The 20,495-nt window shown below is 29.7% G+C and overlaps 3 protein-coding genes across 3 annotated transcripts; 2 read left to right on the forward strand and 1 right to left on the reverse strand.

The window, feature by feature from the left end:
• Positions 1–1,053: 1,053 nt before the first annotated feature.
• On the forward strand, positions 1,054–5,359 carry LOC107909129 (single-stranded DNA-binding protein WHY2, mitochondrial). Its single transcript, XM_016836562.2, has 8 exons — positions 1,054–1,294; positions 1,687–1,769; positions 1,862–1,959; positions 2,060–2,158; positions 2,339–2,433; positions 2,621–2,694; positions 4,342–4,430; positions 5,009–5,359. The coding sequence occupies exons 1-8, from the start codon at positions 1,263–1,265 to the stop codon at positions 5,126–5,128; spliced, it is 690 nt and encodes a 229-aa protein (XP_016692051.1). The 5' UTR covers positions 1,054–1,262; the 3' UTR covers positions 5,129–5,359.
• A 210-nt stretch (positions 5,360–5,569) lies between these two features.
• Positions 5,570–8,485, reverse strand: LOC107909130 (uncharacterized). The gene is made up of 5 exons (XM_016836563.2): positions 8,359–8,485; positions 8,166–8,236; positions 7,986–8,091; positions 6,969–7,101; positions 5,570–6,050 (listed from the first exon to the last, which is right to left on the reverse strand). The coding sequence occupies exons 1-5, from the start codon at positions 8,418–8,420 to the stop codon at positions 5,925–5,927; spliced, it is 498 nt and encodes a 165-aa protein (XP_016692052.1). The 5' UTR covers positions 8,421–8,485; the 3' UTR covers positions 5,570–5,924.
• A 6,122-nt stretch (positions 8,486–14,607) lies between these two features.
• On the forward strand, positions 14,608–19,453 carry LOC107909131 (probable RNA-binding protein ARP1). The gene is made up of 6 exons (XM_016836564.2): positions 14,608–15,051; positions 15,191–15,323; positions 16,278–16,392; positions 16,865–16,904; positions 17,951–18,200; positions 18,283–19,453. The coding sequence occupies exons 1-5, from the start codon at positions 14,872–14,874 to the stop codon at positions 18,197–18,199; spliced, it is 717 nt and encodes a 238-aa protein (XP_016692053.1). The 5' UTR covers positions 14,608–14,871; the 3' UTR covers position 18,200; positions 18,283–19,453.
• Positions 19,454–20,495: the final 1,042 nt, after the last annotated feature.

The following is a 20,495-nucleotide window of genomic DNA, read 5'->3' on the forward strand; positions in this document are numbered from 1 at the left end:
TATGCATACAAGAATAATGCATGCACTTATTATACGTCTTTTAATTTTGTTAATTTGATTCTCACTTTTTTTTTGAACGTAATTTTGACTTTTTTATTTGATGGAAATTCATGATATAAGGTCAAGGTAAGTTTACAATGATTACTTCTCTATAACACCTATAACAATATGCCGTATTAGGTGTAAAATAATTACCTCTCTGTAACAGGCAAAACCTGGGCAGACAAATGAAGCTGTTATATAGATGATTCACCGTATAAGAAAACTAATAAAATGGTAAAAGCACTATGGATGCCCCTGTACTAGTAGTTAAATTGCATTTTGCTCTTTTATTAAAAGATGGACAAATTAATCATTGTATCAGATTTAAATGTTACATAATAGGTTTTGTTTTCTAAATCCAATTTGACTTGATACTAAACATAAGATAAGTAAATGGAGAATAGAAAGAAATGATAAATGAGGGAAACAAATACTTACAGGGAGTATTCTTCGTCCTTTTAGCCTTCGACATAGAAAATGAATTTTACACACTCTTTTCTTGTGTCGAAATAATAACAATTCTAGGACCCGTTCGTCAAAGATTTCTATTCTTAATTTTGATTTTTCCAGATTTTTCCCAACCTTTAATTTTTTCGATTTATTTATAATAGAATAAGTATAAAATAAGTCGAAATAAGTATAATATACTAAGTAATGGACAACCCAAAAAAAGAGAAAGAATCTTTACCGATTTTTTTTATAAAATAGAATCAATGCGATAAACTTATAAAATAATTTTAAATTTTGATGAAATACTAAAATAAATAGAGTAAGGTTAGACTAGTCTAGAAAAGGTTTAATTGATATTTGGTCTGACAAAAAAAGAAGAAGAAATATTAAATATATATATTGTATTATGTCATCCAATTGAGTAATTCATTTTTCTTTTCTAAAATTGAAAGTATCCATAAATATCATCGAAGATAAGATGCTATAAATCAATTAATTGAATTTGTGATAAAAAAAGTAAATTAATATTTTTTATTAAAATTTTCATACATTTATGTTGTTAAGAATTAATTTGGCTGATAGAATACACAAGCAGTGATATATGTTAATATAAAAAGAGATAAAAATTTTAATAGATGAATGAATTTTTTTTCTTATAAATGTAAGAGACTAATTTATCTATTTTTTAATAGAATAATTTTGGGTACTATAAAGTAAATTCGGGAAATAACCAGAGCAATATCCCCGTCAATCCACGCACCTACACCAAGATGTTGAAACAATGTCGCTCTTTGCTCTCCAGGTTCAATTTCTTAGCTTACATTCAAAAACCCTAATTATTTTGTTTTACTTAAAGATTTATGGTGCTTGAGAACGAAGAATCGAAGTGTTTATTCTACTATATTACATTGTCCCCTTCACTAATTTTTTTTTTTTACTTTCTAAAACCTCAACTAAGCCCTAACTTCGTCTTCTTCCTCTAAACCCCCCAAAAAATATCTTCATATTTCAGAGTTAGAGGTTCTGTTTTTTGGGTAAATATTAATTTTCATGGATTTCATCACGTTCAGAGCAAACGGTTTTCATTGTTCTGCAAAAAATGACTTAAGTAGTTCTTTACTTTACAAATAAATATACGGCCATTGAACCCTTTCTAGTTGAGTCTGCTTTTAATGATGTTTTCACTGCAAGCAGGTCGCTGAAATCTGCGAAATGGGGTGATGGCTTTGAATCCCGAGCTGCCTTTTCAACTTCTCTACAGGATTTCGCTGCTACAGGTATCGAATTGTCCCTCTCTTTTGCTTTTTTTTTCACAAATATTGATTAACCATAACTCGTGTTTGTGATTCTTTTTTTCATATGTATGCAGGAAATGCCAATGGTCGTGTGTTTGCTCCTTATACGATATACAAGGGGAAAGCTTCAGTCTCTATTTCTCCTGTTCTGCCAACTTTCGTTAAGATGGATGTATGCTCCCATTGCCTTTCCTAAATATTTGTAGTTATTATTTTCCTTACGTGGTCTTCATTTTAGTGAATGGCAACTTTCATTTGCCTCGTGTTTGCAGTCCGACATTGGTGGCCTTAAAGTTAATCGCCGTGGTTCCATGATGTTGACATTCTGCCCTGCCATTGGAGAGCGCAAGTACGATTGGGAACAGAGACAGGTAAGTATTTCTTATAATCCTATCTGGTTTCCTCATTACACTTCTAATGCATTGATAGATAGAGCTCAAATTTAGCATACTCCCAGCTGGATACCTTTTGTTTATGATAACACTTTCTCTTGTTGCTCTTGGCCTTTGCATAGTTTGTTGCTAGGAACACTGATTTTTAACATATTGCAGAAATTTGCTTTGTCACCGACGGAGGTTGGGTCTTTGATAAGCATGGGTGCTCATGATGCCTCTGAATTCTACCATGACCCTTCAATGCAATCAAGGTTAGTTTTTCGCACTTGTTTCTTTTATATATTCATTTTGTTGGAAGCAATTCTAATTTCTATTAACTTTTAGTGGCACATTTGTGTGCTTCAAAAATTAAAAAAATAATAACCAATAGAAAAAGCAATGCTTGCATGCAAGGTTTTTCTTTTTATATATATTTAAGACAAATTATTTCTGCTACAGCAATGCTGGCCAAGTAAGCAAGAAGTTATGTATTAAGGCATTTGATGGCGGTAATGGCTACATGATTTCTTTGAGTAAGTACTCTGTTCTAATTGCTTTCTTTGTGTTGAACTTTAATGTTGCTCTCTTTCAAAGCAACTTTACCTTTTGTTGTTGCTGTTGTTATTTATTTGTTTGTCCAAGAGCTGGACATTACTTCCAAACTATTTGCAAGAAAGAGTAGCATTACTGTAAAGAACAGATACTTATATGAAGCAGTTTAGTAGTGTTTCATCATCACCAATGGTGGTACACATAGTTAAAAGTTGGTATTTTGATGAGGTCAGGTTGATCTCAGATCAACACTCGAGTAGTTGTAGTGGACAGAAATTTACTATTGGTTGCTAGAACTATGTTGCTCCGATGCTTCATTTTTCTTGAAGTACTTGTGTCCAACACCCGTGTTCTCCATATTTTAGGACATCGATGTGGGCATATGACCCTCCAAGATCTTTCCAAATACATGAAAAAACTTAGGTATCTGACATATGCCTCTATCTGATACTAGACCCAAGGCCCAATAACATAGGATGGGAAGAGGTTCTTAGAATAAGGTTAGCAAATAGTTGAATGGGGACAATTGGCATTTTAAGTGTTAAGAAATTTCCTAAAATAAAATAGCATCAAATAGTCGGGACGAAACATATGGTATCATTTGTATACTTGATAACATTGTATTACTGTGAAAGGAGAGCAAGCTATATTTTGGCGCAACTTTGAAAGAATGGTGAGTGTTGAGTTAATATTTACAAGAATAATCTTGGCAGGACAGGTCTAGGAATCAAGGGCATAACTGTGTAGGACAATACTAATCTTTATTACAGCTTTCTCTAAGATCACTTGAAAGGATAATGGTTGATTGATAGAGATTGTGTTAGAATAGCTACACTCATGGGAACATAAAATTCTGCTATGTATGTACATACATCTAGGGGATTGGTGACCTACACATGTTCGTTGTATAGAACAGTTATGAGATTTTCTTGGACCAAATGTCTCTGTCATCTTGGTCTTAAGAAAGACATGTGCCTAACTTTTAACATCAGATTCACAACCAGTGTCTTCCAGTTTTTAAAAGGGGAGATGATGCTGCATAGTTCATGGACAATGCCATTGAAACAAAAATGCTTATCATCTTTTGTTATTGCTGCTTGTGTGGTAAAAGGCTAGCCGAAAGCATGTGTAGGTGTGAGAGCATGTAAGAGCCTACTAAAAGAGAAACTTAAGCAGGGCCCTACTCTTGTATACCTTGTTTAGTGCCTCAAATGCTATTTAGGCAAATATAGGAACTTAGCTTCTTAGACTTCTTTATCAATATGTCAATTATGTTCATTTATGCAATCATTATCACCTACATATAATGTAATTTGTTTTGAAAAAACTTCCCCTTTAGAAGTAAAATCGATTAATGCTTGAAAAAGTAATAGATCATTTTCTCCTTAGGCATATCGGCAATGCTTTGTTTTTGAAGAATTAAGACTTTATGATGGAAGTGTAGAACAACCGTTCATTCTTTCGTTTCATTTTCTCCCCAATACCATGTTTCCTCAATTTTAAGCAACTATTATCCATTTGTTATTGAGCAAGGCAATCCACAAGAAGATATGGTAGCTGGTATTACATTTATTTCTTTGTCAGGGTGTTCCATGTAAGTTTTAACTTCCTCTGTAATTTCTTTGCAGCTGTTACCAACAACGTTCTAAAATCAAACGAGAACTTTAACGTACCTGTTACAACAGCGGAATTCGCAGTCTTGAAGACAGCATTCAGTGTATGTTATGATGACTAACTCAACTTTATTGCTATTTCCCTGATTTAATGATCTTCAATAAATATTGTAGGTATCTGTGTGAGATCACAATAGAAATCTCTAAATTACCTTAGTAATCAGTAATTAGGACTAGAACTCCTTTTTCAAAATTCTACAATGCTTGAAAGAAATACTTTTGATCTCACATGTACATACATGTGCACATACAAATTAGAATGTCGACTGCTTTACGTAGTTTGCAGCCTATTTTTAATGTGATATTGGACTTCCGCTATAGGGGAGTAATCTTGTCATTTCAAAGCTAGACATAGCATTGAAGAGCTATGGGACTTATATGGCACTTAAAATAGGTTAATATGTTCTTATATGATAATTAAATTTCATGATATGTTAACATTGGTTTTAGTCAGGCTGAAATAATATACCGGTAATGACCGTAGATGATCATAAACCTTGTTTGAGCTTTTCTTGGGCATTATTTTTAAGTGGGTTGGTTCGGGTTAAATTATTTGCTCCCTTGCTATGCGGTTGTAAAACGAAAAAAGCTTTTGCTATGTGGTTTTCCAATGTTGTCACAGTTTGCATTGCCTCACATCATGGGTTGGGATTGGTTGACGAATCAGTCACCTAAAGGCATCAAGGGGAGTCCTTCAAAGGTAAACCCAAAGCAGCATTTCGATTTGGAGTGGGATAGATGAAAGTGTAAGTATAAAACTATATAAAAGTTTCTTAGCACTGCTTTGACTTAGTTTGCTAGTATGAACATGCTGAACTAGAGGTTCTCTTTTTGTCAGTTAAAAGCCTCTATTATGTTAATTTTTACTTTGTGATGAGCAGTGCTATTATCTGTCATGTTTAAAGTCTGAACTAGATTTGACGTATGTATCTTCTATTATATTATATTGGCACTTGTTTTGTTTTCGGTCAAATATGCTGCCGGTCCTTGTACTTTTGTAAGGTTTGATATTTAGTCCCTTCACATTAAAATTTTAAAATTTTAATCTTCTTATTTTTTTTAATTTAAAAATTCTTATGTAATCGGGGACACCGTTTCATTTAGTTCATAATGATTTACCTCTGAAGTCGGTATCATTACATGAGTATATATTGATGGTAAATTTTGATGGAAATACTAATGGTGTTTGAATTAACTAGTTTATTGCAAATGATTTTAAAAAATACATAACCATTACACAGAATATTAAGCTTACAAAAGGGAGACTTATAAGCAGGGACGATGTGGCTAATAATTAAAAACTTTCTTTCACTTGGCTAAAGCTAAAAAAGGATTAAATTGAATTGTTTGTACTTAAAAGGGATTAAAAGTTCATTAATCAGGAAGACCAAGGTATCTATTTACATCCCTGCTTATAAGTATTATAGTAGGTATAATAATATTTATAATTTATAATAATGATGATTGATATACTCTGCCAAACAAATATACAAAAATTACAAAATTGAAAACATTCCCCCTTCTCTTGCCCCTGTAAATTATGAATCATGTTCTTTTTTCTCTGGAGCACCACTGAACTTGGGGACTAGGAACTTGAACATTGGCAAAAATATAAAGTAGAGCGTGCCCAAAATAATGGGTGCTGCAACAAGCCACCCCAACAACTGCAACCACCAATTATATTTCAAATGAGGGACCAATTTTCTATATAATATATCAAGGATTATAATTAACTTAATTATGATATCTTTATGTATTACACACAAGTTTTCTTAAATGATTTTTAGTCATTGTATTGGTAATACCAAACATGACAATGGTCAAACATCGACACATGTTACTTTTACTTAACCCTTAAGGAATTAAAATAGGATTTAGGGTTTAATGGAAGGAGCTGAGATTTTTTAGAACTTATTTGAACAATTCAATTAAGTCCAAAGGCTTAAATGCAAATAAACCAAAAGTTGGTTTGCACTTAAACTAAGATTAGCTGCCCCTTGTAAATTTTTTGTATTTCAATCTATGATATCACCAAATACCTTCAATAATTTCCTAACATTTTAGGGTTAGTCACATAACAAGTTTTTAAATTTAAATTAATTACAAAATATATATGATCAAAATTATTGCGCTTGGAAGATCTCGTCAGGTCAATCACGAAGACCTTATTTGGTTAACCACTGAGATAACCATATCAAGTGCTGCATGGTTGCAAATAGATAGACTAACTCAATCAACATGTGGCACTTAAAAGTCCCACGGGCTTGGGGTTGCATAAACCTTTCCCATGACTTAGTTGAGGGGATTAACTCCCAACAGAAACGAAAGCTTAATAGAAATGAGAGAGCTCTTTTCACCCACTCCAAGAACACAATCAACAATTCTAAATAAAACAAGTTGTGATATCAGATTAAACCAAACACGGACTGAAATTTTATTTTTTTTAAATTGGATCATGAATCCATGAACAAATGTATTAGAAAACAATGTGATGATGTTGAAAAGCATGACAGATAATAAAGTGACATATACAGAGGGAGGACACTACATAAAGTAAAAGAGAAGGAGAAGGGGAAACTTACAGCACGGGCAATACTAAAGAGGAGTTCGGTTGAAGCTTGGCCGGTCAATACTTTGTTTAAAGCATCTGATGTTAATTCAAATGGCTCCCCACCTGTTAGCAGTTCCCCAAACCGCAAGAACGGCACCATAAGGCTGCACAACACAATCAAAAATAAATATTTGTAACAAACACACATATATATATATAAGATTACAAGATAATATAAACATGATACAAATATAATACAGTTAAGATGAAGTTAAGAATTTTGTGTCAGGGATTGAGATAAAATTATAAAAGTTTAAGTCATGATTTGACCCTAAATTATATTATTTTTCCATTTTGGATATTCGAACTTTTTTGTTGCACTTTGATACTCAAACTATCATTTCATCTTATTTTACCCCTAAAATTTACCATGTATCACATTTTAATTGGCTTTTAGGGAGTGAACTAGAAAGGACATGAAATTTTAGGTACTAATGTGAGGAAACGAGATAATTTATGGGTCAAATCGTGACATGAGCCGATTATAAAATTTCAAGGGGTAAAATTTTTTGTGTTAAAATGAATTGAATTGAATGATAGTGGTCAACAATAAAAGTTTTTCATTTAACCAAGAGGCTAAAATTCAAGCCAAACTTTTTATAAAGTCACTAATATAAAATTTAAATCGTTCAAAAAAATAAAGCGTCGTATCTTTTTAAAACTGATCAAATAAAAAATTTTCAAACCCCGCATATAATATTTTAAATTATAACTTTTTTCCCAAATTTATTGCCTCATATTATATTCTAAACACATTAATATTCATTTAAATTTATACTAAAAATTGCGTAAAGCAAAGCACATGAAAAGCTTTTAGTTAAACATATTCAAAAGACATTGACCCTTGATAGATTTGACCTTTACGCAAATGACCATGATACTCTAACAAGTGTCAAGATTAATATAAAAAACAAATTATTACAATCTCAAAACATTATATAAATATATGATGTTAATGAGGGGATAAAAATGGTAAAAAAAAAAGCACCTCAACTCAATAGGGGTAGCAATGAAGTTAGCAAGCATGACCGTTGGAGAATGGGCCAATGATCCCAACACCGCTATTGCCATCCCACACATCACCACTGTCACCCCTGCATTTCCCATTCCCCCATTTTTCATTTTCTTTTTCTTAATTTCTTCAAATATATAAAATAAAATAAATTACCACAAATTGGAAATACTCCTATAGTAAGTCCCAAAGCTGCAGAAAAGGCCAATTGCTTGGGTTGTGCTCCCCTGCAATTTCATTTTTATACATTCATGTATAAAAATTTATTATTTTTTACTTTTCATAATAAAAATAAAATAATTTTGTAGAATTTATAAAATAAAATAAAAACATATATATTTTAGATTACTTGCGGAGGATTTGGATCATAGGATCCACAATCTTTTCATTCAACCACCCCTTCACTGACATTGCTATTCCAACTTCAATTCAATTCAATCCCTCAACAAAATTATGAGAAATTTCTCAGATTTTTTTTTCTCTTATCTTTAAATTTAAATAATAAATTTATGTGAGAGGAGAAAGAAAACTATAAATAGTATCATCGATTACTCCGGATCATTTTTTAAATCAATAATTAATAAAAATAATAATTCTATTTTTTTTCTAAATATTAAACAAGCCTTGGAATTTGAGGAGGTAATTTAAGTCTACAAATAAATTGAGATAATAATTAAATGTATTATGATTGAAATTATTTAGGGTTGAGCAAATTATGCAAACTAAATAGCTTGATGCAACAGCTGTGCTGTGTATATGCAATATATCAAATACTTAATGGTTGGTTTTGGAAGATAAATTTGAATTTCTGGATTCTAAATTCATTTGTTGTATAATTTGTTAAAGTAAAAATGTATGTATTATGAACAGGGGAGAAATTAGAAAAATTGTTGGGGCCGAAATTAATTTGTAATTTTTATAATAAAAAAATGCAATTTTATCATCTTAATAGACTGTATCTTTATAATTTTTAAAGGATTAAATTAAATTTTTATATTTTTGGGGGCCAAAGTACAATTTTACCTTATTAATTTAAAATTTTAAAATTTTTAAAGGGACCATATAAAAAGAATTTCGTTTTAGGGGGATCGAGACCCCTACCAACCCTCCTAGTTTCGCCATTGATTAGGAATAAATTAATTTTTTTACTCTTATAATACTCGGTAGCAATTAAATTACTTTTAATTATTTTATTTAATGTTTCCTCATTATTATATGATAAATAGATAAGTCAATTTCAGCTTGTCTTATCATCTAGCGTATCACCGCTCTTGAGCAAACGAGTTTTATGCACCATTATTGAATATGATTAAATATATACTAATAAATTTATTTAAATATGATTAAATTTAATTGAATTTCGAGTTTAGAGTTTATAGTTTAAGATTTAAAATTTAAGATTTTACATCAAATTTTGGGGTTTTTTTAATTAAAGTTTAGCTAAACTTGTAAATAAATACTAATATATTTATTTAAACATAAACCTTAAGTAAAAAACTTGAAACCCCAAAATTGATATAAATACTAAATCCTAAATTCTAAAAATTAAATAAAAATATAATAATTATAGTTTACATTTAATTATATTTAAACATAAACCCTAAGTTTAAAACCTGGAACCCCAAAGTTGATAAGCAACTTAAATCTTAAGTTATAAACTTTAAACTCAAATTCTAATAAAAATATATTTATAAATTTTCAATATTTTTGTTTTACTATGAACTTTATTATTCATTGTCAGTGTATTAAATATTCACTCATAATTTAATTTTAAATATTTTAAATAAATCCCAAAATTTATTTAAAACAATAACTAAAATTTATCTTGTGCTTAAATAATACGAGTCTCATCTTTTAATTCTTATACCCAAAAAAATCAAGAGCAACCCAACTATTTCAATACGTGAAAGGGTAATTATTTTCAATCCTTGGTCACAAATTGTAATTCCATCTCCAATTGCTTTTTGCATGCAAAGCAATTGGATGGTTGACCGTTGACCTCCCGCGTGTTTACCCTAATTCCCCCCCCCCCCGTTCCGTTTCTACCACTACTGACTTTCCAGCTCATACCTGCAAATATGCATGGTAAATCTCGTAGATATGTCAAAAGTAAGAGGCTAATGTAGTCATTTCGTTCACTCCCTCAAAATAATAGAAGAACAGCGTGGCCGACATAAAAAAAACTGCATTTATTTATGCCCACTTTCAGCAGAGGCGCGTTGCAACACCTTTTATATAAAACTGATCCTTTTTTAGGTTAAAAGGTTTTCACTTAAAATAATTATTATTTATATTTAAATGTAAATTGGATTTATGTTAAAAAATAATTTAGATGTAAAATAAAAGTTACTTTTATCGCATACAAGTTAAAAGATATGATGTTTTTTTTTAATATGATAAAACATACCATAACTACATGTATTTTTAATAAATTTAAAATTTAATTCTTATACTAACTTGATTTAATTGAGTTATCTTTTTTTTTTAAATTCGATTTAAAGACGAGTTGGGTGGCCTAAATCTAATTCTTCAATTAGTTGAATCGTAATTGGGTTTAAGAAAAACCGACCTTGCCCCACTCTTGGATAATGATCAAAATACCCTTATGGATATCATTGGTTTAAAATATATGATAATAAAATTCAGGTTAAAATATACTACAAGTCTTGATACTATTTATAGATTTGGAATTTAGTTCATCTATTTTTATTTCTAGAAATTTAATCTCTCTACATTTTAGATTTAAAAAATATGGTTCAATGATTAACTCTATTAAACTTCTTTTGTTAAATTCACTAGTTTGACATTTTGAAATAAACAAATACTCACTTCATGGCCATGCAACAAGGAAAATGACGTTGTAGTGAACTTTAATTTAATATAATAAATTTAACAGTGTTCACAATTAAATTTACATATTTAAATCTAAAAAGTAAAGGACTAAAATAATTTAAATAAAAATAGGAGACTAAATTCGAAATGGATGACTAGTATACATTTTAGACTGCAATTTATATTAATATTTGCTATAGTATAACTATAAGTAAATATCGAAAACAATTAATAGCATCATTAAAAAAATAAAAAAATTTGACATATTAGGTCAAGTTCAAGTCATGTATAACTTTAATTTTTCGAGTCGAGATTAGAATAAAAAATAATATTTAATTTTAAGACTCAATATTATCTTAGGAGTAGACCTGCTCATGGGTTGGGTTACTTGTCTAGGCCCGAAGGCCTGCCTGAAAAATGAGAGGGTTTGGACATAAATATGAGGTCCGAAATGTAACAACCCGTTTTTTTTAGTGGTGTCAGAAACAGTGGTTTCGGGCCACCAAATCCGACGAGTAAGTTTGTAAATATTATTATTTAATATTTACGAGTCAAATGTGATTTTTAAAAAGGTTTTTGATTTGATAATTTATATTATATAAGTGATTTATTAAGTTCAAGTGGTTTTAGAAAATAAAGTATCGGGACCTTGTTTTTATTAACTGAGCTGTAAATATTCTTATAAATATTTACGAAGTGTCATTAAGGTGGTATTAAAGTTTCGTTAAGAAATTATAATATTTCGATAATTAATTAATTAAAAATGATCAAATTAAAAAAGTGCATTCCCGGGACTCCATTCCCGTAAATTAGACTCGTAAATATTTATTATAAATTTTTACAAAGTTAGTTGTGTAGTTAATTAGGTTTCGATTAAGTGAATTTGCTTGAATTAAAAGTAATCAGGTATAAGGACTAAATTACATATAGGGTGAAAGTTAAATTATAGATTAAAGAAAATTTTAAGGGATTAAATAAGCAATTATGTCATTGGCATTAAATGAGGCCGCATAAGGATGAAGATATTTATAAAATTTAAATTTAAAATATATATTATAATATTATAATATTATATCTTAAGTATATATTATATTATATAATAAAATAAAGAAATAAAAGAAATAGAAATAGAGAAGCAAAAACGAAGCAAGAGAAAAAGAAATGAGAAAATTAGGGTTTCAAAGTTTCAAGTTCAATTGGTTAGTTAATTTAGCCCTTTTTTTCTTTTTTTTATATTTTTGGAATCTCAGTATTAAATACTACCCGACCCATGTCAAAATTTTAGAAATTATCGAGTTTTTAAATGTTGTTAATGTTGAATAATTTTAGTATTAGGGATTAAATTGATAGATTTTTAAGTTAGAAGTGAAAAAGGATTGAGTTGTAGAATAAATTATAAATTTTGCGTAATAGGGACTAAATTGTGAAAAATTCAATTGTAAAAAAATTCAAATTTGAGATATTTAAGTGAAATTAGAGAGTTAAATCTAGTTTAAAGTGGAAATTGAATGAAAATATAGAATTAATTGAAAAGAAATAAAATTAGTCTCGGTTTAGGGACTAAATTGGAATTTAGACAAATGTTGAGTAAAAATTGAAATATGCAATATGAAATTGAATTGTATTGTATTGATGAATTTTAATTGTTTTAATTCCGTAGCTAACATCGTACTGAAATCCTCGACTAAAAAGGAGAAAAATAAAGTCGACGAGGAATAGCTCGGAATTTCTAGTTTGTATTTCTATAATCCGAATTTAGTTGTTAATTGTTATAAATCAATTTAATGTATATGGTAAGTGTTGTGATGAGAATTATTGTGTATTGCAATTGAAATGGATTGATTTAGTATGTGATTAATTTATTGAATTTATATTGATTGAATTGGTATATATATTGAATATATTGATTATTTGAATTGAAATGAATATTGGTTGTATTTGAAAAGTGAATTGAAACCCTATTAACTGTATCGGGCTGAGTCGAATATAGATGACATGCCAGAGGATTGGAAGAGATCAGAGATTTCTTTAACTTCGAATCGATAAGACACTGGGTGTCAAATTATTACTTCGGATTAATTCAATGAGGCACTGGGTGCCAATTTACTTCGGTTTAGCCAATGAGACACTAGGTGTCAAATTAATACTTCGAATTATCCGATGAGGCACTGGTTGCCAAACTGGTGTGTTTTGGTTGGATCCGTGTATCCGTCCAAGTCCAAGTCATGTTAATAGGGGTAATTAAATGAAATGACACTATGATCGATGTTGGATGATATTATATGTGAAATGAAAGTGAATTGAAATATGGATTGAGACATATGAATTGTGTATTCATGAATTGGACATGGAATGAACATTATTATTGTTTACGTGAAATGTGTATTATATCGTGAGAAACTATTTTATGGCAAATAATGAGAATTTAGTATGGTATAAAACAATGTATTTATGATTTGAGTATTGAATGGTTAAAGCTATTGTACAAATAAATGTAAATTTTAAATATTTTATTGTGCTTAATATTTTATTGTGCCTATTATATTATTTTGTCTTTAAATATTCAGATTATAGAAATACTACTGAGTTTTACTCAGCATATGGTTTTGTTTCCAGTGCGCAGGTTAGGTACTTAACTTTTGATCGTCGATTCAGCGTCCAACAACGATCCTGAACTCAAATGTGGTGATGTTTATCTTTTGTGTCGGCATGTACCTAGAGTGTCTAAATAATAGTTATTTTGTGGTTTGATTATAAATGAGGTTATAAGTTTAATTTTGATTGGTTTTATACCTATAAATATGTGTTTGTTTTTGAAGCTGTATTATGGCTTGGTAAATTGAACTAAATCTAGATAGAAATGGTAATTTTGAAGCTATATTTGATATCAAATCCAAATCTATGTTTAAGTGCTCATGAACTAGGCAAAATTGATTTGGATTTGATATGTTTATAATTTGAATTAAAATGATGCTTTGATGACTTATTTTGATGATATGAAATATTTGAAATTTCTGTCTGTTTGATTTGTAAACTTTGGTAATGCTCCGTAACCTGGTTCCGACGAGAGATACGGGTTGGGGGTGTTACACGAAAAATAGGCTTGGATAAAATTTAAGGGTTCATTTTCTATATGGAACAAGCTTTGAGCAAAATTTTTTGGCCCAAACTTGGCCCGATACAAATATATTATATTATAAAAAATAATTATATATATGTATTTATATTTATAATAAATCACTAACTCAATAACAATTAAACCCATTATCCAAAACTTAAAAAAAAAAAACTTACCCAACTAAAATATAAAATTTAAAAAATATAATAAAATATTTATTATATTTATTTTTGTTTTTTTAATATAATAAAATATTTATTATATTTATGACAATATTTTTTAATAAAATACTTTTTTAATGTGTTAGAATATTTTTATTTTAACTTTTTTTACTACATTTAGTATATTATATATATTTAAAAAATATTTTTAAATAAAAATTAATCTAAAAAAATTAAATATGAGAGACTTGAATTTACCTTTATTAAATTAAGTCGAATTTAAAAAAAATCTATTTTTTAAATTTAAAAAATTAATTTAAATACCTTACATTATCCCAGCTCAAACCTAACCTGACATTAGCGCCTTTAATTAAGAATATATCAGGTCAAGTCAGGACAGGTGAAAAGACCACCCACCCGGCCCGGCCCGGCCCGTTGCCATCTCTCATCCAAATGAAAGAAAAGGCGCGTTAGGGAGTGAAATGGAGAAAAAGAACATGTGGGGATGTGCTGTGTTGTATAATTGACGTCCGTATTATGATACTCAGAGAGTGTGTGTTCCCTCCCTATTTTTTTTTTCCTTTTGCTTTCTCTTTCTTCTTCCCTCCTATTTCCCTTAAAAACCACACACCACCAACTCAAATTTCACCCTCTAAATTCTAAAATCTACACAACCCCATCACATCCCCTCAGATCCATCAAACAAAGAGCAGTGAAAAATTGATCTTAAGTTGCTTGTGATTAAGAGAAGATGACTTGTGATAAGAGAGGGCAGTTCGGTGATACCACTTTCACCAAAGTGTTTGTTGGTGGTTTAGCTTGGGAAACCCAGAAAGATACAATGAAGAAGTATTTTGAACAATTTGGTGATATCTTGGAAGCTGTCGTCATTACTGATAAAGCTACTGGCAGATCTAAAGGCTATGGATTTGTATGATAATGCTTTCTTTCTTTCACTGTCTTTTGTATACCTTGTTTTTATTACTGGATCTTGGAGGAAAATGGGAGATCTGGTGGTGATTAGTGATGGGTTTTACGCGAAATGGAAATTTGACTCTTTTTTTTTGTAGGTGACGTTTCGTGAACCAGAAGCAGCCATGAGAGCTTGTGTTGATGCTGCTCCTGTGATTGATGGGAGAAGGGCTAATTGCAATCTTGGGTTTTTGGGTGCTCAAAGATCTAAACCCTCTACTCCAAAGCATGGTGAACAGTTTTTTCTTGCCTTTTCTACTTGTTTTCTAATTGATCTGGTTTAATGCTCGATGAATTTAGGGTTTTTGGGGATATTCATGATTGCATTTGCATGTTTAACACATTTGGAGTAAAGATTAATGATATCATATATGGATTTACCTCATTGAATGAGATCATGTCATCAAAATTTTTTTTGAAAATAACTTTATTTTTTAAAGATATGTCATAATTTAGTTTATTGATAGTAGTTTATATTCCAGACAATATAATGTATGAATCATAATGATTTCAATTTTAATGATATAACATCATTTGATTGATTGACTATATATATACATTTAAAGACACTTTTATATCATGATAATGCATCAAATATAGAATAAATAAAATTTTGGGTGCAGTGATCACATTGCACTTTTAAAAGTGAGAACTCAAATTCAAACTTTATAGATGACATTGTTGAGATTGGTAGTTATAAGTCCAGTAATGGACCATAAAAAATGTATCAAGTATAATTCCTTTAACATTATTTGTAAAAACTTTATCTCTAGTAACTTAACTAGAAATACATAAAAGCAATGAATATTCCTACAAAAAAAAAAGGTAAAAATGGGGCAATCTTATCCAAACTCTTGTTTTTGGAGGAAAAGAAAAGTAGATGGTGTAGGATCTTGAAAAACAAAACTCATGCCAAAAAATATGCAAAATAAACAAAAATGAGTATATATGTTTTTACACTACATTTATTCCCTTGTAAAAATTGCAAAAATAAACAAAATGGCATGCCAAAAAAAGTAGATATTTTATAATGAAAGTTGGGTTGTCAATAGGACAGGCATGCATTGGTGGTGCATTAATTATATATACACATATATGTAAGAATATTAGGTTAGCTGTTTTGTTATAATTAAAGAAGAAAATGAAAGAAAGAAATTATAATAATAATAGAAATGGCGAATGCAGGAGGAAGGAATTTGAGGGGAATGAGGTGTTTTCCCACAGCAATAGCTTTTTCTTCAGCAGCAACCTTCCCGCATTATTATGGCATCCCACAAGGACTTCCTTTTAATCTTTATGGGTATGCTTTTTTTTTACTGTTATTGAATTAAATAGTGCCACTTTGTCAAATGCCTTTATTATTATTTTTTTTGAAAGTTTTCTGTCTTTGGACCATGTTTAAAGATTTAGTACATGTAATTTAATTCGATATAATTTGGCACTGTTACTGAAATATCCAAATTTCACTTTTTTTTATTTAAAAGAAATTCCAGCTCAACCTTATGATTTGGATTATTATTATTTTTAAAAAATTAGTGATTTGGACTAAGGAATAATATTAACAATAGTAGGGATAAAATTATGTTAAATTAAAGTTTAGGGATTTAATTTTCAAGTTGAGAATAGTACAGGGATGAAAATCAAATTTGACCGAAAATTTCAAAATAAATATAGATAAATTATTCTATTTTTTGAATGAGGACGGTGACTTTAACTATGATTGTTTTTAAACAGATTTTGCTTACTGTATTTTCCCTTTTGCACTCTTTCAGGTACTCTCCATGCTCACCTGATTACTCTAATTATGCCACGGTTTGTACATGATCCTTCTCTTTAATCTTTCTTATTTATATTATTTATTTTTTATATTATATTTTTTTAGTCTTGGGAATTTTTTGGTTTACAAGTTAAAAAAATTGTGGATTTATGAAATTAACCAAAATTTAATTTTAATTCTTTTTTATGTAAAATAAATAATTTATATTTGAAAATGAAAATAACTTTATCTTATATAAAAATCATTTTTCAAAAATATAATATAAGAGTTATTTTTATTTCCTTGAAAAATTAAATTTTTTTTAATGAAGATTTAACGAAATAATGTTTAAAAGACATGAAACAAGCCTATGTTGTTAAAATAAAAAGCAAAAGCCCAAAACTCAAAATTAGAATGGAAAAATGGAGAATCTAACTGTTCAAAAATCCAAATAACTTGATTGAACTGAACCGAACTTAGCCTTACTTTTCTTTTCTTTTTTTGCCCCTCTTGCGAGGACACTTTCTATTTTAACTTTTCTCGTTGGTGTTAGAAAAGAAAACCCATTACAAAGTACTTTAACACTTGTTATTTGAATAGGGAAGAAAAAAAAATCCCAATACTTAAAAGCAATGATAAAATCCAAAGGCTTTTTTTTTTATACCATATTGGGGTTGGGGGAATGGGGTGGGGTACATTTAGGTGCCTGACACGAGCTCTAATCACTTACAAAAGTCAAGGCTCAGTCAAAGGCTTTTCTTCACAAGTATATAAATTTTCTTTGCTAGACAACTAGCATAACATTCAGCTCAATACACGAAGTAGAAAGGCAATATTAAAATAGTTCCAGCTAGCAGCTTTTGTATTTGCATTTGCCTACAGTTATGCTGTTTTTACCTTATCTACAACTTCCTAATTAGAACCTAGAACTTGTGGTCCATCCTTCACACTTTCACAGTCTTCTAAAAATGTCTCTAACTGCTACCACTATAATTTTACTTTATATATATATTCATCCCTTGTTTACATTGTCAGAGATCACATGTATAGAGAAATATGTATAATATTCGTAACTGTTGGGAATTGTGTCATTATGGTTCAGAACTACTATAGTCTGTATGGAGGGGCCACTGGCCAGTATCCAGTGTATGGTGGTGGCTTGATGACTGGTGCAGGAACAGCATTCTATCCCTATCTTCAATTCGGAGAAGGAATGGCCGGCCCCGTCTACTCTTCCGGCCAAGGATACGGAGTCCAGTTTCCACACCACCTGTTTCCTTACTCAACTGGGAGCTATCCACAGCACTATGGTGCACCTATGGCTCTTGCACCTACTCCACCCTTGCAATAAGGTTTGTTTGCATTGTACTACTACAACCATATATGCTATATACTATTTTTATATATTCATATTGTGTTTTGCCTGTGCCACAGGTGTGACATTGGCTCTTCATGCTAGGAGACTTCATTCCAAGCTTATGATATCACATTTCTTCAGCTGCTCTAAAGTCTTCAACCTTGGGCCTAACCATGGTTCTTTTTTCTCCCTCTATCTCTATCTAACTTGAAGCCCCCCGTAGGGGCTATAAATCACCTCCAAAAAATGGAGAATCATGCATGTTTTTTTTCCATTGCATCTTGTCAACAAGGGTTCCTTATAAGAGAACCAAAGCATTTTTTTATCTAAATGCTCAACTTTAGCTATTGGATCAGCTAAGTTGGGGTAACTATCTTTTTTGTACTGTCAGCCCTTGAAAAGGCCAAGTAAAAACAGACTTTTTTTTCTTACTTTTAGCCTAGGCAAGGCTAATAAATAGAAAAATGGTTTGCAAAATTTGTAAATTTAGCAACACTAAAAAGCAAGCCACTCATCTTTTTCAAATGGCTAATCACCTATTTGTCAATGAGGAATGCCCCCTAGTTTCTTTTTTTGTGCATTGACATCTGGTTTTTAGGGTTTAAAAACTAGGATCATGTAGTCATATATATATATTAAAATGCTTTTTTTACCAACATCACTTCATATCTTAAATGTAATAATATGTGAAAAAAATCAAAACACCATCTTCCCTTAGGGAAAGGGAAGATAATGGTTTTTAAGTACAAACTTACCCTAGCTTTGTTTTCTTTTGTAAATTCATTAATGGTGGCTAAAACTTTGGGAGTATTTAGCCCCTTTCTGATTGAACTATGGTAAATAGTTTCTTCTTTTGTGATTTTAATATGCATTTAGCTTTTTTCTAACATTTCATCATGAAAAAGGAGCTCCATTAATGGATATGGAGCTCGCAAGCATTTTGCATGCAAACCCTAGGAGATATTTGGGTTCCTTAGGGTTCTTCTCTTCTAATGTACCAACCATGGTTAGGACCTTCTCTCTCTACCCTCTCTTGAACTTGGAACTTGTTATTTTATATATATGGTTTGGATTATAAGTAGGGACTTATATATATATATTCATTCTCCATCCAAGGGTTGATGACTGAGAATGGATGATGCAATACTATATATTTGCATTAATTTCAGACTCTTTCTATGTCACTGCTGCTAATGTTGTACTTTGATCACCAAACTATAATGTGCTAAATTTTATTTATTATTATTATTATGGTGTTTATTATTTTGCTAAATTATAACCACCTTGGCATAATTTGACTATGAATGCCCTTTTTGATTAAAAAAACTTAAAAAGTATGTTATAGTTCTGGACTCTTGGAATTTAGTTTTTATATTTTTATTTTTAAAAATTTAGTTTTATGGTTTTTAGATTTTAAAATTGAGGTCTTATTATTAATATCATTATTTTTGTTAAATTTATTGAATTGATGTTATAAAATAATATAAATTTTCGTTTGGTATCAATGAAATTAAAAAAAAAGACAATGATTTTAAATTTGATAAAATATTTTTAATAATTGGATTTAAAAATTGAAATTCGTAAAGGGATTAAATTTTAAAAAATAAAATATAAAAATTAAAATTTACAAAAGAGTATAAAAGATTTATGGAATATTTTAACAAAAAGATGTCTCGAGAATGATAATTACAAAAGAGTAGCAAATCTATTCATGAACTGGGTATTTGTTGGGCTTGGTACTTGGTAGGCATCGGTTGACTTAAGTTACTCTTATTCTTTTTATCTTGGGTTGGCTCAAATTTAAATTAAATAATTTAAAAAATATTTTATTTAAATTTAATTAGAAAATTATATTAATTTAAAGTTATGCTTTAAATAATTAAATGGATTATTTAGGTAAATTAGCCCGTAATGAGTAATAAGAGAGACTTTTAGTTATAAAAATATTAATGGTTTTTTAAAAAGAGGTTTTTGGTAATAAAGAAATATCGAACAGAAGTTTCTTATCTTTATGAAAGAGAAAAAAACTCCAAGCAAAGCTCTCTATAACATTCGAGTGGGAAGTTAGCCAAGAATTATTCCATATTTTGAGGTTTTTTCTTTTTTTTTTTTCTTTCGATGAAGTAATATCGGGAGAAATATATTGTATGGAATACTTGTAGAAGAAGATACTTTTCATGATATATATATTTTTTTCTGTAAATAAGGTGTTTTATGAAAGAGTTGTTTTATTGACTATGTCTTTCTTAGTGGGGAATGTTTTAAATAATGGTGGTTCTGATTACTTCTG

This window comes from Gossypium hirsutum, chromosome D08 (assembly GCF_007990345.1).
Source record: "Gossypium hirsutum isolate 1008001.06 chromosome D08, Gossypium_hirsutum_v2.1, whole genome shotgun sequence".
In the NCBI taxonomy this organism is placed as follows: Eukaryota; Viridiplantae; Streptophyta; class Magnoliopsida; order Malvales; family Malvaceae; genus Gossypium; species Gossypium hirsutum.